General features: G+C 33.0%; 4 protein-coding genes across 4 annotated transcripts; all 4 read right to left on the minus strand.

Moving 5' to 3' along the window:
• Nucleotides 1-576: 576 nt before the first annotated feature.
• Nucleotides 577-2,139, minus strand: LOC138932100 (tol-Pal system protein TolA). The gene is made up of 5 exons (XM_070293670.1): nucleotides 2,122-2,139; nucleotides 1,590-1,826; nucleotides 1,256-1,452; nucleotides 882-1,119; nucleotides 577-669 (listed from the first exon to the last, which is right to left on the minus strand). The coding sequence occupies exons 1-5, from the start codon at nucleotides 2,137-2,139 to the stop codon at nucleotides 577-579; spliced, it is 783 nt and encodes a 260-aa protein (XP_070149771.1).
• Nucleotides 2,140-4,118: 1,979 nt separating this feature from the next.
• LOC138944881 (tol-Pal system protein TolA-like) lies at nucleotides 4,119-5,485 on the minus strand. The gene is made up of 5 exons (XM_070315947.1): nucleotides 5,468-5,485; nucleotides 4,975-5,211; nucleotides 4,674-4,870; nucleotides 4,346-4,583; nucleotides 4,119-4,211 (listed from the first exon to the last, which is right to left on the minus strand). Exons 1-5 carry the CDS (start codon nucleotides 5,483-5,485, stop codon nucleotides 4,119-4,121), a joined length of 783 nt encoding a protein of 260 aa, XP_070172048.1.
• An 894-nt stretch (nucleotides 5,486-6,379) lies between these two features.
• Nucleotides 6,380-9,780, minus strand: LOC138944882 (uncharacterized). Its single transcript, XM_070315948.1, is given in 5 exon segments — nucleotides 6,380-6,451; nucleotides 6,454-6,983; nucleotides 7,311-7,772; nucleotides 7,973-9,266; nucleotides 9,757-9,780. Coding segments are annotated over 5 exon segments (2,382 nt in total).
• Nucleotides 9,781-11,865: 2,085 nt separating this feature from the next.
• On the minus strand, nucleotides 11,866-26,465 carry LOC138944883 (uncharacterized). The gene is made up of 6 exons (XM_070315949.1): nucleotides 26,325-26,465; nucleotides 22,367-24,008; nucleotides 22,237-22,247; nucleotides 13,986-15,954; nucleotides 13,543-13,934; nucleotides 11,866-13,461 (listed from the first exon to the last, which is right to left on the minus strand). The coding sequence occupies exons 1-6, from the start codon at nucleotides 26,463-26,465 to the stop codon at nucleotides 11,866-11,868; spliced, it is 5,751 nt and encodes a 1,916-aa protein (XP_070172050.1).
• Nucleotides 26,466-27,019: the final 554 nt, after the last annotated feature.

The raw sequence follows: 27,019 nt of genomic DNA on the forward strand, positions 1-27,019 counted from the left end.
GATACCTAAGATGTGACAGGATGCAATATATAGGTACTTGATTTCAACGTCACGTTCTACATAACCGAACACTCAGACTTTACTTCCATTGTCCAGGCAATTCTTTCGGAAATGATACTAGAACTTTCACTATCTGTTTCCTATATACAGAGGAGACATATTCTTAGTGATGGAATAGATTAGAAATTTGAAAAGCAAATCTGAGCGAATCTTTTTGTGCAACACTTGAGATATTTAAAGTAGAAATAATTTAAAGATTAAAAAGTAAAATAATTACAGTAAATTATGCAAATTAATAAGCATTTATTTATTGACGATTTTATTGCTGAATGCTGATAAAAATATAAATAATTTAAAAAATTAAGTAAATTAATTGATTACAAACTCAAAAAATAAATCGTGTAAATAATTTTTATTGATGAAGAATCTTTTCTGCATAATATTCTTACAAGAAAGAGAGAGAGAGAATATATTTATAAAACTAATATAAATGCTTTATTATGTATACCACCACCATAAATGTATAATATATATGCTTGTTTTAATATATGCAAAATGTAACATTATAAAATAATTTCAACCCCAGGGATGATGAACTGGTTTTTGTAAACTTGCTTGCTGAACCGCAGCTGCTATTGCATTTTCTTTCGCAGCTAATATATTCTTTTCCTGTTCAAATAATAATGAAATATGATAATATTAAGAATAAATATTAAGTTTATAACAAATAATATAATTATGTAAAATTATTAAATTTAATTTGATATTTTAATTTAATTCCATACGTAATATATATATATATAAATATATATATTTTAATATTTTAAAAAATTATTATATTATTAAAAAATTTAATGAAAAAACTCATTTTATGATAGTACCTTAGCTTCCTGTTCGCTCTGGCTAATTTGTTTATCAACCTCTTGTTTTTGTAATTCCGCGGCTGTTTCAGCTGCGTTTCTTTGGATCGCCGCAGCTGCGGCGGCTTCTCTAGCTGCCGCTACTCTTTGCGCGGCTGCTACAGCTCCTTTTAGAGTAGCTAATCTCTGTTGAAGCGCCACAAGTTGTCGAGCGCTGGCTTTAGCATCGGCCTCGGCGTGTTGTGATATTTTTTGCGATCTATATAAAAAAATATGAAATCATAGTATAAGAGAAACGCAGTCGAGATAATTTTATCATCTATGAGAATATGTCGGACATAACGAAGAGAACGAATAATCGAGTAAATTAATTATACATTTATACAATTATATACCTGGCAGCAGCTTCTCTTGCTGCTATCTCCTTTGATAAAGCAACTTTCTGCTGAAACAGTGTGGCCTGCTTCGCTTCCGCAACTTTATGTTGGGCCAGGACAACATTGTTATTCGCTTCTTTTGCTTGCTGAATCGCTTTCAAAACTTCAGAAGGGTATGCGATGCTAGGCGTGCCAGGTGCCGGATCCTTTAATGCCTGTTATGTAAATTAATAAAAAATGCGTATTTTAAATCTTGTATGTGTATACTAAATAATTATATAATAACATACAAATATGATATTATATTATATTATATATTGTTACACAACAAATAATAAATAAATATATATACCTGAAGTGCTACATTGTGTCCGGCTTGAACTTGAATTTGCGCGAGCGCAATATCTGGAGTACTCAAGCCTGGATTCCAGACTGAAGACGCAAAATTTGTGGGAGCCCATGATGCAGAACTGAATGCTGGCATAGTCCCAAATAAATCAGGCGATCCAAAAAATGCCACTCCGCGTTTTTGCTTTTTCAAATTCGATTTTAGCTCCACCACAGATGCAACGGCAGATAGAAGTACGATCTACAAATAAAAACTTGATTACTCTTTATTTTTATTTTTTTAATTATGAATTAACTTTGCGAGAAAGATTAATAGCTATATAAACTCTAAAATCTTATATATTTTTCTTCCTCTCTCTTTCTTTTTTCCAAAACTTGGATTATATAACAACAGTTTTAAAAATATAAAACTTTCTTCAATTATTACAATACATACATATATATATATATATATATATATATATATATATATTGCAAAATGGGAACGGTAAGAATTTGTAGTTGACAAAGCAAAAAATTTTGAACCGTTTGATTACCGTTACTAGAGTCTTCATCTTGCACGGAATACTGTTGATGATACTGAATCTTCCACAGTAGGCTCCTGATATATATACAACCTGTGATACGAGAGAGAATGCTACAGCGTCTCCGAGATTCACAGAATTAATTAAAATTATGAAAGGTGTAGGTTAAAATTTCATGTAATCGAAGACAGAATTATTATAGGTTCTCATTATCTAATGATAATTTTTTGAAAGATGTATACTATACATTCACTAAATCACTTATGGCCTGGAAATTGATAGACAAAGATCATATCTTGTCCTCGATATCAGGAAGTAGTTATCCAATAGTGAGTATGTAGCAAGCACTTCCGCTATCTTGAACATAGATGTTAGATAAATTTAGTTAATATATATCGAGAGGACTTTCAATCTTCTTGATAAGTATTGTCTGCATTTGTTGTTCGATGAAAGTGAAACTAGAATATGAGTAATGATAAGTAATTATAAAATATTTTTATTTTTATTTTATATATGACAAATAAAATTTAAACCATTTCTCTTTTTATAAAAAGAAAAATATTATATTATAAAAATGAAAAATGTACATTGATAAACATATTAAAATATTATAGTATTTTAATTGCAAAATGTATTAAAATAAGATTATAAAATATGTTTAAACAAAGAAAAAGAGAAAAGAGAGAAGAAGAGAAAGAAAGAATTATATCATAATTATAATATAAATGATAAAATAAAAAAAAAGATAATGCTAATTTTAAATGATTAATAAATATAATAGTAATACGCTAAAATAATAAAAACAAAATTTATATTTAAATTTATTTTTATTTTAGACATTTATAATAATTTTAATGTAAATTGTGTGTATCTAGTTTTCGTACTCTTTTGGATTTAACACGCATTTGCTTTAAAAACTGTTTCTTTAAATAAATTTTACATATATTTTTGATTATGTTTATACAAAGATATATAAAAATATAAACAGTACTAAGTTTTAAACTTTTTATTTCCGAGATTAAAAAAAATTTATGTAATTGACTTATGTAATTGAGCGAAAATATCTGAAGTATAAGTGGTGCTATCTTGATTCTTGCTTCTTAATTATCTCTATCTTGATATTCTATTTCTTGATGTTGCTTTTTAATTGTGTCTACCTCGATATTCTGTGATCTTTTTATGAGGAAAAATGAAGAAAAGAAATACAGAGTACAGAGCAATTTATCAGTTACACATCCAGAGTAAATAACACACTTTTTTTTTATTTCAGAAGATTGTGTTGTATTTTTATGATGCTATAGAGCTAATCTTTAAATTAATACAAAAATCGCGTATCTCTTTAGAAGAAAAGAAAGAAAGAGATAAATAAAAGATTTTGAATAACAGTTTTCTTCAAGTTACATCTCTCGTTTTGAGATCTTTAAAAAAAAAATTGTGATATAAATTTGTGAAATTGACAGATAATTACACATGACGTATTAGGATTTTCGTTGCATCGCTATTAAGAATTAATTCTATGATCATAATCCATCGTTTATGTTGTACTCGGATCAAGATAAGATACTATGATTTAATTCAATTATATATACCGTATCATATAATCGTATATATACTGTTTTTAATAAAAAAATTATATATATATAAGCAATAAACTACAAACGAGAATTTTATATGCATGTTTACTAAACGGCATCTTTATTTGTGTATGCAAGCTTTCAGTTACAAGAATATATAAGTTTATTGTAATTTCAAATATATATACAAATTAAAAACACATATTAATATATTGCTATATTAAAAGAGAATAAATAATTTAAGAAATGAGTATGGTTATTGATTAAAATCCATAAAATAAACTGTATATTAACTTTTATTGGTAAAACAATTTTTATGCGTAATAATTACAAAATATTCATATGACTATCTAGATGTCTCTTAAAGTACCGCCACCATAAATGTATTCTTTTATTTTGATATGCGCAAAATACACGTGTAACATAAAATAACTTTCAATCCCAAGGATAATGCTGCTGCTTTTGTAAGTTCACTTGATGAACCGCAGCTGCTATTGCATTTTCTTTCGCAGCTAATATATCCCTTTCCTGTGATTAAACATGATTATATTAAGAGTGTGTTGAATTTATATTCATAAAATAAGAAACAATATATTAATACTTTTATAAAACAAGATACATAGAAAAATAATGTATTTTGAAATTTGTATGTACGTTACTACCTTAGCTTCCTGTTCGCTCTGGTTAATTTGTTTATCGACATCCTGCTTTTGTAGTTCCGCAGCAGTTGCTGCTGCGTTTCTTTGAATCGCCACAGCTGCAGCGGTTTCTCTCGCTGCCGCTACCCTCTGAGCAGCTGCTGCAGCCCCTTTCAGGGTTGCTAATCTCTGTTGCAGCGCTACAAGTTGCCGAGCGCTGGCTTTAGCTTCGGCTTCGACGCGTTGAAAAATTTCTTGCGACCTGCGTAAAATATAATAATGTAAGATACAATGTCACGGTTTGTGGTAATATTGTGCCAAACGAAAAACAAAGTAAAATAATTATTCGTACCTTGCGGCAGCTTCCCTTGCTGCCGCCTCCTTTGCTAATGCAATTTTCTGCTGAATCACCGCGGTTTGCTTCGCTTCCGCCACTTTGTGCTGGGCCATAGCAACATTATTATTCGCGTCTTTTGCCTGTTGAATCGCTCTTAGAATTTCCGGCGGATATGCGATACTGGATGTACCAGGCGCCGGATCCTTCAAAGCCTGTCAAGCAAATTAATAGCTAATATATTTTTCAAGATTTGAACACGATTGTATGTCTTGTATTATTGTGCAACGACATGCAAATACATGATAAAAGCTCATACCTGAAGTGCCACATTATGCGTGGCTTGAGTTTGAACTTGAGCGAGCGCTATATCTGGATTGCTTGATGGATTCCAGGCTGAAGCCGCAAAATTCGAGGGAGTCCACGACGCAGGACCGAATGCTGGCACGCTCCCAAAGAAATCAGGCGATCCAATAAATACCACTCCGCGCTTTTGCTTTTTAGAATCTGATTTTAACTCTACCACAGATGCAATGGCAAATAGAAGCACGATGATCTATAAATAAATATTTATTTAATTTTTATTTTACTCATTAAAAAAACATACAATTATTTTTATAAAACATACAATTATTATTCAGAATAATTTGTTTTAAAATGTGTCTTGAAAATTTTTCCACAGCTTGCGTTATAAGTACAAATTAGCTATAAGAATATATATATATTTTTTATTTGTTATAATACATGAGATTTAAAATGTTTTGTAATACTATTTATTTAGACGTAGCAGAATCGAGAATGAATAAAGTTACCTTTACCAAAGTCTTCATCTTGCAAGGAATATTGTTGATGATACTGAACCTTATATGATCGATCTCCAGTATATATACAACTTATGATACACGAGAGAATGCTTTTGCGTCTCCGGAATAAACGCGGAATCAATTAAGATTATTATAGGTGCACGTAAAAGAAAGATGTCTAATAATGATTTTTTTGGGAAATACATATATGCTATACAATCATTGCACATGAGAGAGAGGGACTACTTACGATCTGGAAGTCGATGGACAAAGATCATATCTCGTTTTTGAATTCAGGAAGTAATTATCTATTGATGAGTATACAACAAATACTTCCGTATTATCTTCATAGATGTTAGATAAATCTATTGTATTTAACTGATATTGTGTGAAAGGATTTTCTAGTTTCTTAATAAATATTGTGTGTGTTTATATGTATACATAGATTGTTATATGCTTACATGTTCTTATAAGATTAATACTAGAAATAGATAAACAATGTATTTATTTTTAATATTTTAATATATAAACATAAATAATAGAGATTTTAATTAATTTTATAATACTAATTATATAATTTTAATTAATTTATAATAACCATTTCTTTATGAAGAAATAAATTATAACAGTAGGTATATACGTAGATTAATTGTTAAAAAATATTGTAATTAGAGAAGATAAAATTTATATAAAATAAAATTACAATACATTTTAAAAACAAAATATAATATAATTACTGTATAAAACAATTAAATAAAAGTAGTAGTAATTATCCATTAATAAATGTTTGATGTATAAAATATTTGATCTTCTCTAACAAAGTCATACAAAAATCAAAATTTTCACATTCCATGTATGTATCTCAGTTATCTCAGCTTATTTCTCAACTTAATATTTAGTTACATTTAATTACATTATCGCTTAGATTCCTGTTAGATCTAGAATTCCTGCGTTTGTGAGAGAATGTACTCATTCGCTCATTACATTTGACTTCTATAAAAAGAAGCTGCATCGCCAGGATTTGACAATTGTTTCACATTCGATCTAACCATTTCCTCGGGCAAATATTTAACTAATTTCCGAACATTTATAAAAGAATCTTTATTTTCGAGGGCAAGTTTGCTGCGAATTTTAGGATTTTTAAATTTGTAATACTTATTGTTAGCAGCGCGAATATAGCTGTCTTCTTTTTTAGTAGGAGAATACGTTTCGATCGCATCACCTTTAGTTTTTGACTGTTTAGAATACTTTCCGATCTCGGGATTCTTATATCCAATAGTAAACAACTCCTCATGAATCACTTTCGGCGCTTTATTAGCAAAAATATCTGAACTATAAGCTGAGCTGTCTTTATAATCTGCCTTTGGTATTTTGCGATTCTTACGAGACAGCCGGGGTGCTTGACTTGTCGATTCTTCAAATTGCTCGTCATTTATATGAAACCGATTATTTTGTTGTTGTTGTTTAGAAGATATTGGATTATTATAGCTATCTATTTCTGGCACTTCTTTCACATGCACATATTCTGTAAATAGAAACATTAATTCAATATAATTATTTTTGATAGGAATTAAGTGTATTGATTTATTAATCACACAAATTAAAGAATATAAATTTATATATAATTCTCTTTCTTTTAAGATTAATGAATTTATATCTGTATAGTTTTTCATTAATAGATAACATTGTATTATTTCAAAATTGTACATAGTTTTCAGGAGTAAAGCCATATTTGAGCAAAACAAAATTTGATAGAATAGGTAATATTTGGTTAAATAATTTTAAATTAAAAAATTGTAAATAATTCTAGATTAATTCATTTTAGACTATACTACTTGTAAATTCTACGTACTGTGTTTTGGTAGCTCTTCCCGATAAGAATCTTCAAATTCTTGCTCGAAATCTTTTCCGTAATATTTTTTGGATTTCATTTCGTCAGAATTTGCATCGACTTCTTCGCGTCGTTTGTGTTTAATGCTTTCTTCTTTTTCTTCATCCTCTTCTTCATATGATTCATGCGATGATTTTGGGGAGTCAGTGTATTCAGCATGATATTCTAATGATGGGTCTTCTTTCTCTTCATCATCGTCCACTGAATCATCCTTATAGCTGGAATGTGGTTTATTCTCAAAGTCGTCTTCGTCCATTTGCTCTTTATACTTCCCAAACCTCTCGTCGTACTCTTTGAAGGGATAAGATGTCGAAGGTTTAAAATCGCTTTCTGTCGGTGGCTCTTTGAAATACTTTCTTGATTGACGCTCAGCATTATCATTTTCAGAATTGTGTTCATCTTCCTTATCCGGATTTTTATATTCTGTGGAAAATTTTTCTAATAAATATTCATTCTTAATCTACTTTATTTTATATTACGTTTCAGTCTAAAATTATTAAAATATTTCTATATCTTATTTTAAATCTTAGCTTAATAAAAATTTTATTATTATAAGTCAATATATGTCACTTGACTAAAAATTTTCTTTTAATCGATAACGTGATTTATAAAACAATACAAACTTTCATCCTCCCTATCATCATCCCTGTCATCATCAGATTGGGGTGTATGCGGCTCAGGATTTTTCTTATTGATAATCTCTGCATCGTTTAAAATACTCTCCGTTGACACGGAAGGATGGACAATGTTTTGCTGCACGTTAATAGGCTGCGCATTACTAGTATATTCCTGGCCAAAGTGCAATTGTGGTTGACTATAAAGGGACTCGTAACTGTCTTGCACTTTAGGAACATTATTTGGAACTGGGTAAACTTCTACGCTGGCGCCTTTATACTGCGGAAATTGCGGACTACTGTTAGCCGTCTGAATTGGCACAATTTGACCTTGAAAGCTCGACAGAGGTGACAAAAATGGCGAAAAGTTTCTCGATTGAAGAGCCATGTTGAGCTTTGGCCTAGTTCCAAAGTTAAATGCCAAATTCGATTCGGTCGGATAGTTTGCACTTAGAAAGAACGGCTGACTCTCGGAGACGGGCAAAACTTCAGAGAAGTCCGCATTACTCTGAAATTGAATGATCGGGATTGAAATTTTCTTACCATTCACATCTACAGTAGCTTCATCTTTCTGCTTAGAGCTCTGTGTCATTTTATCCGACGACGGAGAGATACTTGTCGTTGGAAAGCTCAATGTATATCCGTGTGCGTCTTTTGACAGAGGATAATTCGTTTTGTACACTGGCACTTGTACGATGGGAGACGAAGCACCGTTCTGCACGTCCTGGGAGATAAGCTTACTGATACTGGCATATGAAGGATATTCGAAGTCGGAAAAGCCCGAGAGTTCAATAGATTTATCTTGATGGAACGCATTGGGCGAGTAAATGCCTTGCAGTTTCTGGACTGACTGCGATACAGTCGGTTTGGATGCATCTAACGGTTTCTCGGTGCTCAATGCAGTCTTATACAAATTGGAATTATTCAATATATTTAAATACGGAACAGGCGGACTATTCCGATAAGATTTAGTTTGATGAATAGGCAAGGGAACGTAAGAAGAAAGCGGCTGCTTTGGTACACTGCCGTATGGGTGAGAAGATTCTTGATTCGAATTGATGTAAGAAATCCTCTGTGGTTCCGATGCCTTGGCCCTTCTATAATTAGATAATGATCTTGTGGTAATATCCTGAGGCAACGAGATTTTCGATGTAATTTCTCTTAATCGTTCCTGATTATTTCGAACATCAGGGCCGAAATTTGCGCGTTTTGATCTGATGGATGTTATTGATACAAAAGTGCCAGCTGAGGTTGCAATGTTTAAGGCGCCACATATCGCAGGTATATAGAAAATATTTATAATCTGGAATATATATTTAATGCATGAATTTTAAAGATTATACATATTATGCATTCAATATGTAAATTTTCTTATCACAAAAATACAAAAATATACATAACAATTTATTTAATTAATCTAGATATATCTCATAAACAATGAGGTGTAAAATAATGTACATAAATTATGCAACGCAGAATAATAAATAATATAGAAAATATGGAACATTAGAATATTTTTCAACAATTTTGATTTAATCATGAATCGAAAATAATCGATAATAATTATTCATAAATGTACGATAAATATCAATATTGTCACATAATTCAACGTAACAAAAATTTAAAATTTGACACAAGTCATATTTATAAATAAGTGGCTATTATATTGTAATAATATCGCATTTTGATGCACATAAACATTCATTCTTTTTAAGTTATTAAGAAAATGGAGAAACGTACCATCATAATATTCGTGTAGTAAGTACAAGCAGATACCAAAGTTTGTTACTAACTGGCTCCGACCAACAATCTCTCATCTTTTATATTCGACGTTTACTGATGCGAAACAACAGAATAGAACTTTTCTAAACCTAATAAAAAGCGTATCAAGAAAAACCGAGTCAAATCACCGCTTCTCCCTGATCAGTGAAACCATAATCATAATCATAAGCATGCCATTGATCTACCTTTTTATTATTAACTCATATTTTTCTCTTTGTAATTTAATTGTTATCAAAAAATGTAATGCAACTTATATTATAAAAATTGTAATTTAATGTAAATATATAATAAATAATTTTCTTTATTGTAAGTCTGAAATTTGTACAAATATAATTTTATATATATTACATTAACCAATAAAAATAAAATTAATTGACATATGTTAAAAAATATTTACAATTCAAAATATCTATTGTATAAATTTAAAGAAAAATTTAGAATATTATTTCTACAATAAAAATTACTATATAATTATATAAATATATATATAGATATATCTTTTAAAATATATTAAAAAATTTTTTAGAGATAATATTAGTCGCATTATTTACAAAAAAAAAGTAAGTAAAAGAGAGATTATTTCCTTGATTGTATTATAATTATACTGCATTATTTTGAAGAAACTTACGCGAGTGTATCATAATAATAGCATGAATTAGCAGAAATTCTTTCGAAAAAAATTTGAGTATTTTCCGAGAAAGTGACAGTTGCATAATAAAAATGCTTTAATGTGTATATATAAGCTCTATTGAGTAAATTTATAAACTAATGACTGTTACATATCACGAGGTGAACGCCTTATCTTTTTGTAGATTACGGTTGAATTATTATTCCAATCAAATGGAAAGAATGTAATTGTGTTTTTACATACATTATGTTATTAATTTTTTTGTAAACATTATATATATAGAGAGTTTTGACATATTAATATATAATTTAATTTTTTTCTTATTTAATAATATTTTTTAAACAGTATTCTCACACTTAAACATGTATTTTATAATTAAAATAAAATAAATAATAAAATTATAAAATTAGAGATTATAATTACAAAGTTTTTTCAATTTTGATAAAAAATATTTTCTCTCTGAGATAGTATGTTAAATGTTTTTATTAGCCTAGTTTTATAACAAGATTCACTCATTTCAATCTGATTTTTTCATAGAAAAATTGGAAAAAATTGCTACGGATGTTAATGTATGAAAACGTCTCGTCTTGAAATTGTTAGTGCAAAAACTTGATACTCATTTAGTTAGTAGAAAGATTAAGTGTGGAATTTTTGAAACAATAATGTTAAAAGTATAAAAAATTTATTAGATTTTTTTTATATGATATGATTTAAAGAAAGCATTTTTCTATTTAAAAATATAAGTATACATATGCCATAATTATATTGCTCTGACATTAAATAAAAAATATTTAAAAAAAATATTTAATATACCATATATAAATATAAATTTTTATACAGTTATATTTAACATATACATAATAAAAATGAAATTTTACTATTACTTACTTCTCTTTTGCAAAATTTTCTGCATTTTTCTTCAATATGGAAAAAAAATTACCTGGTTTTCAATTCTATTTTAATATACGTTTTTAGAAACAGATACGTGAAAAATGTATCGATGAAAAGATAAAATTGGTAATACATAAGCGCGATAAACGCCGTACAAATTACAAGATGTGTATATATATATATATATATATATATATTTCTTTTTTAAATTAATATGTACATATAATATTCTCTAGAGCATCTTACACACATGAGCGATGCATTTCTTTTCCCCTCGACCCGAATGTTCCATTCTAATACATTCGATACTAACGATTAATTTTTCAACTTTTGTATAAAATGTTATTTATTCTACTATACATATAATTGAATCTTCATAGCGCGATAAATGCTGACACCATATGGTTTTTATCGATGCAAATAAAAAAAAAAATTGGTCAGTTTTTCTTTTTTTATCAAACAAGATAAACTTATTTATAAACAAGATAAACATACTTATTACATAATTCTAGTCGTTTCGCGAGCGGATCTACGAATCACGTGCAGATACATTAAACGCATTTCGTGATCAAACATCTCGCTTGTACTTTTGATTACGGATTTACGCGGTACCGTTCCCCGAATAGACTTTCTTATTGATAACCGAATCCGATTGCAACGCAATGTCGGACCTGTTCATGTAATCTCTTAGGATGTTGTTATAAAACTGCTGCTCCAGCCGATGCTTGTCGCTCTCGAAATATTCCTTCACCTGATCTTTATTGTTAAAATAGTTCTGTGTGTTTCTGGTCGGTAATTGTTTATTCTTCATTAACAAACCGAGAAGATTATGCATTCTGGGATGATTAATGTCATAGTTATTGTTATTCGATTTCATCTCTCTCAAAATTTTACCAATATTTGGTTTTGCCGTGGTGAATGCTGAATATCTATCAAAAGACGGCTGATGCCTAGAATCATAGTTAAAGTTATCCGGATCCATATATAAATGTATATCACTAGAGGACGTTTCTAGTCTGCCGGATTTAAGCGGCAAATTGCTCGGTCTTGCCGGTTTTCTCGAATTATTTTTGAATCTCAAGGATCCTGGTCGTTTCTTCGGCTTGTTTTCAAAAGGATTTTTCGAGTGCAAAGGTTTCGACTTTGGTGGTGTGAGAAATTCTCTTACATGGCTACCATCTTTGAACTCATCATAATTGAAGTTCGAATCTTCCGGTTTACGTTTGTGATCTGGTTTAACAAGGCCATGATAAATATGTATCGGCCCACGGGATCGAGTTTTCAGCAAATGTTCCAAGGTTGCTAGCAGCGGATCCGGTTTCTTTTTACCGTTTGGAGATTGTGGCGCATCAGTCGTGTGCATGTTTTGCATACTCTGATGCGCCTCGAGAATGTCTTTATTGGACTCCGTCAAAGAAGCTCTCAGTTTCTGCATTTCGAGTCTTAGCTTTGCCAAATCGCTCGCTTCGAGATCATTCTGACCGTTCTCCTGGGGCTTTCTGTCATTATTCCATTTCTGTGAGTTGTACATTGTCTTCAGAGATTCTTTAAACATCTCCTCGGCGTAATTCTGCAAATCTGAAGCCAGCTTTGGTTTTACAACCAATTCGCTTTGCGCCGCGTATGACGGTTTGAAGAAATTTCCCCCAGGCATGACAGGTACCAAGTTCAAACCTTGTTGAATAGGTTCGTGGACCGGCAACTTATTGTTGAGAGCATTTTGATCTTTAATGATGTCGATATTCGGAACAAAATTGATGGGATTGAACATCGGTTGTTCCTGATTCTGAAAGGTTTCCACCGTGCCCAGTTGCTTAGCTTTATTTCCGTTCTCTGTCAAAGAACTTATGTAATTCTGAACATCAACAGTCTGCGGATTAACTGGGGCAATCGTACTGAAAATTGGAATAGGCGTCGTCAGAACAGTAGCCGGATAGTGCATCGCTTGATATGTCGTATCGATTGGACTTGGTTTAATATTGGGATTCACGATTTCCACGTTTTTAGTGCCCACGTTCGGAAGATGCGCATTCCCTGACGATGCCTCGAGCGCGTTCACAACGTTGTTTGAATGACTAGCTACGCTGTCGGCAGTCTGCAACATGATACCGCCTAATCTATGATTTTTTATCAACTGTTTATTCAGTTGCAACTGCTGCATAGCATCCGCACCATTATTTTGTAGCTTGACATACTGCTGCGTCTGATCGCGCGGATGTTGCATAATCAGATTTCCATTTTGCAAATTTTGTTGAGGGATTAGATGCTGAGTATTCACAGTTATACCGTTTAAAGTCGTACTGGGTTGCAGTATAGTCGGCATTATTTCTTGAGGTTTTATCTGCTGTGTATTATAATTCTGCAAGTAGTATGAATTGACGTTAGTCGGCTGCTTCTGTTCATTCTGGCCAACGGCTAAACTTGCAGAGGCCAAGAAGTTTGTACCGGAAGATGAGTACATGTTCTTTTTATTCTGCGACTCCATGTTGATTCTGTTTTCCGGCATTGTCTGACCAGGACCAGACAGTAGCGTAGGTGTCGTCGGCAAACTTTGTATCTGTAAATTACCATGATGTATCAAATTTTGACCCTGCGTTCCATGAGAATTTATCTGAGTAGCCTGAAGCGGCGTTTGCATAAAACTCGGAAATGTTTGAAGGGTCGGTTGCGGTACTATCAGTTGTTGTATACCGGAGTGGATTTGATTTATCGGTATCTCATGAACGACAGTGGATGCCGTTCGCGGCGTTACATTATTACTCTGTACATTTTGAACTCTGATATTTTGCAATGCTGGGCTCAAACTGGACGTTAAGGCAAATACTGGTGTCACAGTACTTGGCAAATAAGTCTTCAGAGTATCCTTTTGTCCGTTTGAATGAGAAAGCAGTACCGTGTGTACGGGATTTTGATAAGTGTTCTGACCGACGATAATGTCAGGCAGCGGCGTAGAGACCGCCAGATTCTGCAAGTTTACCAAGTTCTTCGATAATTGAGCCAAATTCTGAGCGAGGTCAGGATGAGGAGTGCTCAAGAGAGGAGCAGTCGTGCCAAACGCTCCAATTGGAGCGATGGTGGCAACGTTTTGTAGAACTGCGTTAGACATGTCAAAACCTTGGCTGCTGCCTAATGCGGTCGCGTGGTCAAAGTTTGCAACGGGTACGAGATTAACCAAGAACTTTGGCTTCTCCATTTGATCCAGTTCAACTCTGTTAGACTGAGAGACTTCAAAATTTGGAGAGATCTGATTCCATGAATTGATAATTTTTTGTCTGGATCCGTTGTGTACCTTGGAGCCTTTTGTTTCTGTATTACCGCCTTTGAAACCATATCTATCGTCCTCGACACTCTCGTCATTATGATTTGTACTAGGATCGTTGAGCCATGGATTCGTCTTCACCTTGTACCGCTGTGATCTTACTTTCGAAGAGCTGTATTTATGGTTATCTTCTTCTGTACTGTCGTTTACCGTATTGCGATGTTCTTTCGAAAGTTTTCTAGAAGAATCAGGATACGACGGACGTCTTCGAGTCTTTTGCATCCTTACTCTCGGTTGCTCGATGTATTCGGAATCTGTACTTTCGTCCGAAAGATTCTTGGAATCCTCCGTGCGATGATAACTGCGCTGCCTGTTATTGTCGTTATAAACTTGATAGTGACTTAACGTTCTCGAGTTGGAAGATTTCAAATTCCTCAAGGCTGTGTCCGAGCCGCTGTTCATGTCCGTCTTATAATTGCTCGACTCAGCGACCACGACCGGCTTGAATCGATAGTGTGTTCTCGACGATTCCGCTACATTGTCGTAATTACCGCTATGAGTAAATTCATTGACCTGATAATTCATCCTTGATGAGGACGGGACCGTCGCTGCATTCTGTCCGTGACTGTCGTAGTTCGCGGTATTCTGCTGACGATAATTATCAGTAACTTTCTCCTGTTCATAAGTAATTTTCTTCATATCTTGTGCGCCGTTGTATGAGTATTGCGCGTAGGGATTTTCGTCATTAGCTTGCTGCGACTGCTGACCGTAATTGTGGGCATAGTTCACGATTTTTTTTCCTCTTCCTTCATTTGGATGCTCCGAAGAAGACGTGTCAGATTCGCTGTCAGTCTCGGTATTCACCGTGCTGTGTACGTTCTTGTAAAATTCCTGGTAATTAGCTACCGCGGGAGTATCGTTGTTGACCTTCAGCAACTCGAATTCATTCGACCGCCCTTCCTGGAAATCGAAAGACCTACGATTTGTCAACGATCCAGGATAATTTAAGAAGATCCTCGCTTCCGAGGAATACGCTAAATCTTCCTCGAATTTTTTCGCCCTCACGTCCGAATTGTCTTGAGCACTTACAGCATTCCTGGTATCTCCGCTCTCTTCAGACTGATTCTCCTGCTGCTCCGAATCATTGATCTCTAACGATGAATCGTACGACGAATCAGGATCGTTGTACGACGGAGAAACAGACGATACCATAGGCACAAAACCATTGGAATTTTCATAGTGTATCGTTGCGCTTTCTGATGATATGCGCGAGATTTGCTCTTGAGGGTTTTTCGAATCCGCGCTTGAATGTTTTGCAGCCTCTACTATATTCTCCGACGCAGTTGCGAGTTGATCGAAAATCTCCTCATTTTTCAAGTTGACGCTTTCTGTGCATCTTATTTGCGGCCAGCTGAGAACCATCAATATGACCTACGAAAGATGAAATATGTTATTAAATTTCAATTAAAATTTGAAACAAATAAACTATCAATAATTAGAAATAAATTTACTCAAATAAAGATATCATAAATATTACACACATGACATATAAAAGCAAATATAACGTAAAATAATACAAAATAAAAATTAATTAAAAACATAATATGCAACGTGACACAAAATACTCATGTAGAATATATCTTCAACAACATGTTTAACTAAAAATGAAAATTTAATTATAAGAAATGCATTTATGCAATATACAATTAATATTATAATATAATTGACATTAAGTTGGCCATAGAGAAGAACAATTACTGTAAAAATATGAGACTTTTAGAAATATAGCTCGAATATCGCACGTCTTTTAAAAAGAAAGTAGCATATGCAGTGCAAAGTTTGGATAACTGCTCTATGATAGTAAGCAACGTTAATTGCTATTTCGTCAAGGAGATGACCTAGAAAAGAAAAGCAGACTAGAAAAGTAAAAATGCCAGAGCGTGTACGATAAAAATAAGGACTGAATGTGCACGGAAGCAAATCTTCAGAGACTTTCTCACCGATTCATGAGCATTTGAGTCCATTTGACACTAATACGTCCCCCATACGAGATATATATGATTGCTAAGTTAATAATTTTAAATAGCACAAAGATCAAAAAATTATCAAAGCTCGAAGTGTGTGTACAATAATATGATAAATAACTTTTCCTTTATAAAATGCAGAAACACGAACAACTAACAGATAGCTCGACCGTTTAGAGAGTGCCGGTGAAAAGTAATTGTGGAGAAAACATAGCCAATTTAAACTATGTAATTCTTCATATCTATCATTAAACAAGTCGGTCGAAGTTGTCGATGGAAATAAACGTTGTTAATATACATGTCTTTATCTAGTTGGAAACAATTTTGTCCATCAAATTTTTCTTTCTCGGAAGCGTTTAACATTACTAATATATGCACTTGATAATTTGTTCATAATTGTAAATATAATTGGTGTGCATAGAGTTTATCCTGTTCATTTATAATTAAATTTAATTATCTAAATAAAAGGCTGGGTATTAATGCGTATAAGAAATTTTTTGTACTAAAATATATTTATCACAAAAGTGTTAAGTACTAGACCAACTTAAATTATTTTTAAAACTTAAAGTATATGTTTTAAATTAATTAATTTAATTAATTTGATTTGACATAATAATGCAACAGTTTTACAAAATTATAGCTAATTTGTAATTTATCTTTATCAATATTTGCAGTATTTAGCAATAGACATTTATTTAATTTTACAATTAAACTATTGCAATTAAATCAATTAAGTAAACTTACAAACATGAAGATTATTGTTTATTAAATATATATTTTATTTATTATAATTTAATTATAAAAATTTATAAATTTTAACTAGCTATAATGAAAGTATTTACTAATTATATTGTAATCGGTAGACCATAATACTACATAAGATAATTAAGTAAAAACACACAAATAATGAAAAGAGTTTTTCATGCACATATCATTATTTTTAATTTAATATAAATTCTAAGCACAACATCTTTTTACAATAAATAATTTACATTTATTATAAACAAAATAGACCTGTGATGCAAATAGAGAAAAAGAGAGAAAGAGAGAAAGAGAAAAAAAAAGAATATATAAATCACATAATGATGAAACCAAGTTTTTACAACAAAATAATGAATTATTACTCTAGCGATATAAGATAAAAGTATATATATGAGAAATGAGTGGGACCAAACTTTAAGAGCATTCTATTCACCGTGGGGAGACAAAGAAGTCATATGTGTGTGTGTGTGTGTGTGTGTGTGTGAGAGAGAGAGAGAGCAAGTGAGTTCTATAGTAATTTGTATATGTGGATTTATTTTGGAAAATTTTTATAATGATAACAATTCTATATGTGTATGCGTGTGTGTATGTGTATGTTTTGCTAATTGTAAGATAAGAAATAAATGAAAAATTTATAAATAAAGTTAGAAAAAAGAAAGCCATTTAAAAATAAATGTTTAAATTATTTCTATTAAGAATAAAGAAAATGCGCGCGCAAATATACTTTTTTTTTCCTCTATGTATGTGATAAATTATGTAAAATATATTTTATAAATTAATTATATATATATATATATATATATATATGCATATTCTGCAAAAATCTGTATTATATTTATATCGAATTTTTATATATATATGATGTTCCTTACTATTTATCTGCACAGAAATTAAACAACCGATTTTGTCACTACACAATCAATTTCACATTTTCACAAAGTACTTTAATCCAAGTACTTACATAATATAGAATCATTTTCGTCAAACGTGCTGACTCTTTGAGGACCCTCGAAAAATCAAACACGATCAAAAAGATCCCTGTCTTACACTATACTCCGCGTACACATTGATTGCAACCATTCGTTCTCGTATCCTCGCCTTGTAATTCCAAGGACCTTGCGTGGCGAGCTTCCACGCAAGAACTGAGCCACATAGTAGATACGCGATTTTCTTTATACAGTTTGATGGCCAAGTGAAAAATATCGTTCTAAATATTATCCTGTAGACCAGACGACTGCGGAGAGTACTTTCATTCGCAACACGCGACCGAGCCGGGAGAAATGTTGTCCAGTATATCGCAAAATGTGATGCGACTTTTTATTATCATGGAACTCGAGCAGCGGAATCACTATGTACGGAAATGGAGATATGAGTAACGAAATAATATACAGAATAGAGCAGTATCACTTTCCACCGCAATGCACATTCTATAAAAAAGTCTGACTTTTTAATAAAAATCATCATATTTTAAGTTTTACGCACAAGGGATGCTGTTGAAGAACATCATAAATCAGTGGAAAGTGGCAATCGCTGCGATTTTTAAACATATGTACATGGCGGGACACAAGAAAAGCATCCAAGGAACTTGCATTGCAATTGCATCGACAGTGAAATCTATCAATACTTCCGGTGCTTTGCAGCCTTCTAATTCTCGTTGTTTTCGACCAAACGAGACTTGTCAGAATTTTTTCCGCCGTAGTTTTATGCGCTCTAGAACACACGCATTATGCCTGGTACGGCTACTCCTCCCAATACGGTCCGTAAACATAGATGAACGCCTGTGTGTAACACGGGCTGATCTTTTCCCCGCGAGTATGTGTTTCGTGCTCGAGACTCGAGCGTTCAGTTTAATGCCTTGCGTTTAATTGCCGTAGATGCAACACAGATATCATCGCAGCTTCTCGTTGTGAAAACGTAGAATTAACGACTACTGTGCAGAGCATGGGTTGAACGCCTTTCTTAAACTCCTGTCAGATAATTAACGTTAATTGCCCGGTTCAACGACACCGGTCACATCGATACACATATCTTCGGACACGCACATCCATATATGCGCCGTTATCTGGTAGTGTATTTTTATTTTAATTCGAAATATTATTATACACACTAACACGTACATACGCAAAAGAATGCTTACGCATTGATCCATAAATAAATGCATAATTGCGCTCAATGATCGCTGATGTGCGGCACGTGGATCGAAACAGTTCTTCCCGTAAGGGCGGAGACTTTTACTTTATACACATATATACCGACTTTTACTTATATACATATATGATCATTAAGAAAAGTTGATGACTGTGCTTCAATCTAAAGTACATCATTTTTTTTCCAATAAATAATCAGATAATACATACCTACGTTGCTCGCGCGAACACTATATCATACAAAATATCCCTTTAATCATATAGGAACTGCTTTTTAATCGATTTCTATATCAATTCAAAAATAACTTCTTTTAGCAAAAATATGGAAGAAAATCATTATTAATTATACATTTCTATCATCTTTTTACCTTTTTAATTTTATTTATTTTTATAAATTTTAAATTAAAATTCTAATAAAAAAAAGTTTATTTAGGATTAAATTTGTGTCACTTATTTCCTCTATATTAAATTTTGTTATCTTAGTTTCAGTAATTAATTATAGATAATTGAAGAGAGATTGATTTCATGTCTGACAAAAAAATATTAATAAAAAAGATGTTAAGTAATTCTTTTTTAGACACGATTCATATTTTTTAGATTTTGTAAGATACTTCAAATCTTTATATAATAGTATAATATATTCTAACTGTTTTTTAGAAAACCCTGTTCTAGAAATAAAATTTTTAATACGTTAATTAGATCAAATTATATTATATATGAGAACAGAAATAAGAATAAAAGCAGAAAACCATATCTTAGCAATCATATAGAGATTCTAATTTAATCATAATTTATTCATCATTTTCTATCTGCGCATATATAGAATTATTATTACACTATTATCTGTTTTTAATTAATCTTTATACGTGCAACTATCTTTATTTAATAAAATATATCACCATACACACATTTAAAAGAAAGAAACTTATTACTAAAATATAATATAAAATTTTTCAAACTGAAAGATTATAGAACCTACAATATTTCCACAATATGTAAAATAAGCACCATCCGCGACAGAGTTTAAGTCTTAATTAATAAAAAGTTATACGAACGTAAAATAAAAAGATTAGTCCTTTTTTTAGAAAAACAATTAATTTATATAAAAGATTGAGATACAAATATTGTAATAGCGACAAAATTTATATAAAAAGTTGTTTCTTATTTGCTTACTTTATTAGTTTATAACAATCTAGTATACAAATTAGGATTATCTTAAATTATGTATGAGAACTTAAACACTACGATTTAAAAGGTACCTTTCTGAAGTATACAAATTTGGTTAATTTTTCGTAGGTACATTTGCAAAGCCACAAATGTGCTTCGATTACTACTGCTTTCCCGGAACAACAAGAGGTATTAACATCATCAGATTCCGATTCTCAGCAAATCAGTAGCACAGGTACATATTGTAGACATTATAATACATTGCACAATCCCACATTAAATACTATCGCTAATGCCCGATATATTGTCAATTATTTTACCATTTTCTTAAATTGTTTCATGGCACAAAACGTTTTAATTGCGAGACCAACATGATAAAATATGCCAAATAATGTACATTACAATCATTTAATATTTAAAAATAAAAAATTGTAAAAAATATTTTTTTATATGGAAAATTTTGGATTTGATATTATTGGCAACTAATGTGATATTACTGGCAACTATCGTCATAATGATCAGTCATTTTGACTTAACTTTCGCGTTCTATCGTAATTATAAAAGAATATAATGTACATAATTATTATAATATATAATTATTACTTTTTTAAAATTGCAACTCTTTTTAAAGTATAACTCAACTAGCGGAAAGATCGAATTGAACGATAAAGCACGAAAGTCAAGAACTATTTCTCTTCGCAGTTTTTCTGCTCTTTATCATATATGCACAATTCAGTTCTTAATTCTATGATTTTTTAATCTCGGATCCTCTACGATCGTAACGCTCTTTACTTTTGGCCGAATTGCTGTGCGTTCGCCGTATTTCACGCTCGAGAGACTTTTCTCGACATCCAAATTGCTTGCTTCGTAACTTGAACTGCCGATGTAAGATTCCGTAGGATTGCCGACCAGATCTTGAGCATTATTATTTTGTATCAATTGTGCCAGTTGTCGCAACGGGCTCGTGAAGAATGGAGGTTGTTCCTTTGGGAGTTGATTGCTGCCAAAATCAAAATTGGTCGGTTGCGCCAATTCTTCGATACTTCTGGCATATTGAAGAAGATACTGTTGCAGAAGGGCCTTCAGGTTGACGTTTGGCGTGGCATTGGGTTGAATAGGTGATACGCCGTCTACTCTTAGAATAATTACGGGTATGAGAGAATTTCCGGCTTGCACAAAAGTCGGCCGCACGTTGAGAATGGACGCGGGATTCTTGATATACTGCGAAATCGACGGATTGTAATTCAATAGATCTCCGTACTGCAGATTGGAATAATTATCCAAATTCTTGCCGCTCTCGTTAGTTTTCTTGGCTGAATCTTTGCGAGCTGGAAACATACAATATTAAATCAATAAAAAAATTTTGAAAAAAAAGAATAATCATTCTTTTTTTTTTACATTTAATACTTATACGCTCGTTAATTTTAATATCAGATCGAGTATATAATTCGTAATGATAAAAAAGCTTTTACAAAAATTATTACACAAATTTTATTATTTGTTATACTAAAATTTAAGTTTTTATTATTTTACTTTTTTATATTAAATTCACATTTAATGATCTGAGAAATCTTTAAAAGGCCACAACCGTATACTGTAGTCGAATATAAAACATAATAAAAAATAATTATTTTTTATTCTGAGGTTATTTATTTTATCAAATATATAATTATTATTGAGCAATTTCTCACGAAATATATTGCAATAAAATATATAAAAACATATCATAAAATATTAACTCACTCGATGATATAAAACCTTTCCGGGGCGTCGTACTCCTCGGAGCGCTCTCCGTGGTATAAGAATCGATATACTCCGGATTCGGGCTATTCACCATGTATTTCGGGATTGGTCGCCTCGACGTCTCGTACTGATTCTTCCCATTTGACTTGACGGAACTTCTCAAAGGCGAAGAGGTTGTCGAATACGTGGAGGAGACTCCGTTGCCGGCTCTCGCCTGCTGCGAAACGATCTGCTTCTGACCCACGAGATTCTGATAGCCCAAGCGATACGCCTGCTGCTGCGACAGTCTAGACAGGGTCTCGGCCGATATGAACGGGGTCGGAGGACCGCTGGGTTTTGGTGACATCGGAAATTGCATTGGGCCTTGCGACAATACGCCGTTCTTCGCGGAAACGGACTCGTCGATCTGCGACGTGTCCTGAGACCTGGCAGCCTGTAACATCTCCAGCGACGGGTAATCAGAGTAAGTTTCATACGTCATAGGCGGCGTATCGGATACTCGGCCGTCCGGATACTTCCAGAATATTTTATTCTCATATCTGACGCCGTTCTCCACTGTGTATCTGGGCATATTGGCGAACAATCCGGCGTTCTCCGCGTAGCTGGATGCATCGCCGGGTGAGGAGGTCGAAGATTCCACCGTGTTCAAAGTAGGTCGAATGTAATCGCGAGAATTCACCTTCGATTGAACGCCGATGTTTTCTAGGAAAGCAGCGGTGTCGATGGGATTAACTGTCGAGGATTCCACCGAGCTTTGCGCCGGCGTGTAACTTTGCACGTTTATCGCATGTTGTCCCAAGTATCTCTGAGAATTCACTTCGGCATACGACGGCGGACTTGGTGTGACGTAAAGATATCGATTTGAACTGAAGGTGGTGTAACTTTGCGGGCTCGGACTGATGTAACCCGCCTCCGTTTCCGCGGAATTCGGCATCAAAGACTGCGGTGTGGTGGGCGCATACGCGCCGCCTCGATAATCCACGTTCGAGTACGTCTCGACGGGAGGTCTCGTGGTTGAAGAGAAGCTCGGATATCGCTCGGGATCGGAGGTCCTCATCAATTTCGTTCGCAGCCCGAATACGGGCTGGGATATCGCCGCAGGATTATAATACTGATAGCTCGTTGGACTCTGAAAGTTCGATCTGCTCGAGTCGCGGATTTCGTACGACCCGGGCTGGGATCTTAGATCCGTGTAAGAATCAGGAACCGGCTTCCGATTGCTCGACGATGGTATTTTTTCGATTATAGTCCTCGGCAGGAACGGACTGATGGATTCCTCTATGGACACGGAGGTTCCGGTTTTCCCAGCGGGAAAATAATAATTGTACTTCCGCGAGGCGTGCAGGACGTTCCGGTCGAAGCCGTAACCGAGGTGGTTATTGACGGTGCGCTTCGACTTCTCGTCGGCGGTCGCGTTATCGCCTGATGTCGCGCTGTTATCGAAATCTAAAAGTATTATCGGCGGTAAAATTGGCATGATCTTTTCGGCGACGTCTTGTTCTTGCTCCGCGCTCTCGGTATCATTCGAAACATCGTCGGAAACGGAACGCTCGATGCTGTCCGAGTCATTCACCTTGATCTTTTTGCTTCCGGCAGTTTCTGTGTTGCAGAACGTTCCGAAGATCAATAGGAATGCGGTGATCTGAAAGTCAGGGGCATACGTATGTAAGAAATCGCAGCGAAACCATGTAACAATGTGTTGGTCATCGATCTCGATACTACGGCAATCTCACTTTCACTTCTCTTCCCTGTTTGTCGAGTAAATATGATTGCTTCGAGAAAATTCCGGTTACATTTTTTTAACCATAATAAAATATATCTTAAAATAGCGCTCGTATTATTTATCGATATCTCTCAAGAAACTATATTGTAATTGCAAAGATAAGTGTATAATTACAACCTTGAAAGGCAGCAGATGGAGGAGGAAATATGGAAAGATATTTCTATAGAGTCAGAGTCAAGTGTATCGGTCAACATCGTTAAAACAGGTTTCATTCGCCGCGCACTTGCAATTTTCACCGCTTTCTTTAAACATCCACACAATATAATAGTGGTTGAAAGCGCTTTTCATTCGACTAGTAAAATAATTGTACAAATAGTTGTATAAAGAGGATCAGAATGAATCTAATAATCTTAAAACGTGATTATATATTATAATAAAGAAAAACATTAATCAGTATCAGCTAAAAAAAAATTAGATAAAGAAAAAAGATAATAAATACATATTTATATAAATACAACGGAATGCTCGAAACGTGAGAATTGGCGTAAAAAAATATATGTAACATTTGTAAGGAATTTATTTTTTATTAATTTATTTATACTTTAATTTAATTATATTTTCGCGTGTATATTTTCGATTTACTTTAATATGTACAAATTACTTAAATAAATAAAAAGGAAAGGAAAACTCTCTTTCTTTTCTCTCTAAAGAAAAAAAAAAAAAAAACTAAGAAAGCTAAACGAAGCTAAAAACAAACTAAACATAAAATTCATATATTGCAAATAAAACTTGAATAATATCTAACTTTTTTCATAATTATAAATCATATCTATTTTTCGACATCGAAAACGAAGTATTATGTTTTCAAACAAATCGTATCAATCTAATCCTTTCCCATTTTCCAAATGTAAACATGCCGGCTGCTTCCAGCGCTGCAATTCCGGCGTTAATGATCCAATAAATATTCAGGATGAGACATGAATGAAGAAGGATCGCGTGCGCGACCCGTCAAAAGCAGCCGTTCATCAACGCGTCGATCGAATTGACGACGGTTGAAATGTAAAAAACACGATCAATCGCCTTGCAATCAAAGAGATGGCAGATCTCATGCCGATCTCGCGACGTCTCGTTACGTCGATACGAAACCGCATGTTACCTAATGCCGAAAAGACCGCGATCGGATCGTCCTCGCGATGAATAATCGAGAAAAAGAGAAAGAGAGAGAGAAAGAGATGATGCATCCTCGATGACTTTCACTGACTTATTCAAGAGCACATCTGCCGTGGCTACTTTATCGTCGCCTCCTCGTATCGCGACTGTAGACAAAAAAAAAAAAAAGATCCGAGGTACTTTCACCGCAATTATGTCCGATCGGATCCAGGAAACGTTTGCGTGCGATCGAGAAAAAAAATTTTTTCCAAGCTATTATACATTGACAGCGTATGTCGGTCGCCGAATTTCTGTTAAAATATTTTTCACAGATCTTCAATATTAAAGCTTCAATCGAAGAGATCAATAAATTCGTATAGAACAGTTGCAACAAAGATTTTGCGCGATTAATCCTGCCAATAACGTATTATTCACGCGCAACCGTCAGTTTTTCGATTACATACAATATAACAGCGTCGGTGAGGTTTATCATGAAAAAAGCAATTCCGTTATTATAATTATAAAACATTTTATTATTAGGGATTATTAATAAAAAGTGTTCGTATTAAATTGCATAAAATTTAAATTATATTTGCTTTTTTTATTTTTTATTTTTTTTATATAAATCATTACAATATACTATACAATACAATATACAATAAATCAATACAATATACAAAGTTATGGTGTATTTTTAGAAGAAACTTTTAATATTAAATTGAAATAGCTAATGCGCGCGGAAAGATGATAATAAATTTTAATTTTATTAATAAAAAATTACATATTTGACAGAGAGAGAGAGAGAGAGAGAGAGAGAGAGAGAGAGAGAAACAGCTTTTAATTATTGAAAAGTGTAGAGAGATTATAAACGTAAAAAGAACCATATTTCTATTAAACGTAATTTTTAATAGATCGTGACACACACATGTAATACGTAATTAATTTATAATTTATATCACGATAACAAACACGCTAGATATTAATCAGCGCTAGGATTACTTAATAAGATGCGAAACAAGGATTTGAACGAAGAGAAGTTTCTGCACGGCACTAAATATTGGAGGTAAGTTTGATTCAAGTACTTACGTATACTCTAGCAAGACTCATGACGGCCGACCTTAAACCTGCTGGCTTGGCAAACTTGTCGTGTATGTTTGGTACTGATGAAGCTGTGGCCAGAACATCCCACCTTATATGCCCTCGCTTCTTGTATGAGAGAGATACCATCATTATAGTTTCACCACAGCGGAACGAACGCTATTCGCGTTCGATACGGGAAGACACCTGCCAGTAGCGTAGTGATTTCTGACAGACCGTATTGACCATTCTGACAGAACATATTGATCACGCAAGCCTTTTTCTATTACGCAAACTAACCAGACGTAAATTCTTTATATTCTAATTCAGATGAAGAAAGTTAGTCTCGGATCTATGGTAACAACAAGAAAAAAGGAGATGCCATAGAACTCCATAGATCATTCGTTAACCAAGTATCAATCTATTATAGAATACATCTTTATAAAAAATAGAACTCAGCCATCTTCAAAAAATTACGTTATTCATAACGAATATAGCCCATGAGAATATATTGTCATATATTTAAAAGTATAATGTGTACGAAATGCAGCGCACATTTAATTCCATTTTAGCTTGGACATATCGCGGAATGTATCTGCAGAAAAGTCCAGTAAATTATGCATTTATGAAAAAGAAAGCATCTCCCGTGTGCATAATGCGGAATTAATGACAAAGTGACAATCAGAATTTCAAGTGGTTAATTT

This window comes from Polyergus mexicanus, unplaced genomic scaffold (assembly GCF_030449975.1).
Source record: "Polyergus mexicanus isolate NDT 795.1 unplaced genomic scaffold, iyPolMexi1.0 SCAF_3, whole genome shotgun sequence".
Lineage (NCBI taxonomy): Eukaryota > Metazoa > Arthropoda > Insecta > Hymenoptera > Formicidae > Polyergus > Polyergus mexicanus.

What these genes read in the sequence shown, in the direction of transcription:
- LOC138932100 (XM_070293670.1), bottom strand. An exon ending in GCAAGAGAAGCTGCTGCCAG is followed by an intron (nt 1,120 to 1,255) that starts GTATATAATTGT and finishes TTTTTTATATAG; the next exon opens with ATCGCAAAAAATATCACAAC. An exon ending in AGAGCGAACAGGAAGCTAAG is followed by an intron (nt 670 to 881) that starts GTACTATCATAA and finishes TTATTTGAACAG; the next exon opens with GAAAAGAATATATTAGCTGC.
- LOC138944881 (XM_070315947.1), bottom strand. An exon ending in CGCATAATGTGGCACTTCAG is followed by an intron (nt 4,871 to 4,974) that starts GTATGAGCTTTT and finishes TTTGCTTGACAG; the next exon opens with GCTTTGAAGGATCCGGCGCC. An exon ending in AGAGCGAACAGGAAGCTAAG is followed by an intron (nt 4,212 to 4,345) that starts GTAGTAACGTAC and finishes GTTTAATCACAG; the next exon opens with GAAAGGGATATATTAGCTGC.
- LOC138944883 (XM_070315949.1), bottom strand. Translation starts at nt 26,465, where the DNA reads ATGGTATCTCTCTCATACAAGAAGCGAGGGCATATAAGGTGGGATGTT. An exon ending in AACGGCATCCACTGTCGTTC is followed by an intron (nt 13,935 to 13,985) that starts ATGAGATACCGA and finishes AACTGATAGTAC; the next exon opens with CGCAACCGACCCTTCAAACA. An exon ending in CGACTTTAAACGGTATAACT is followed by an intron (nt 13,462 to 13,542) that starts GTGAATACTCAG and finishes GATCAGACGCAG; the next exon opens with CAGTATGTCAAGCTACAAAA.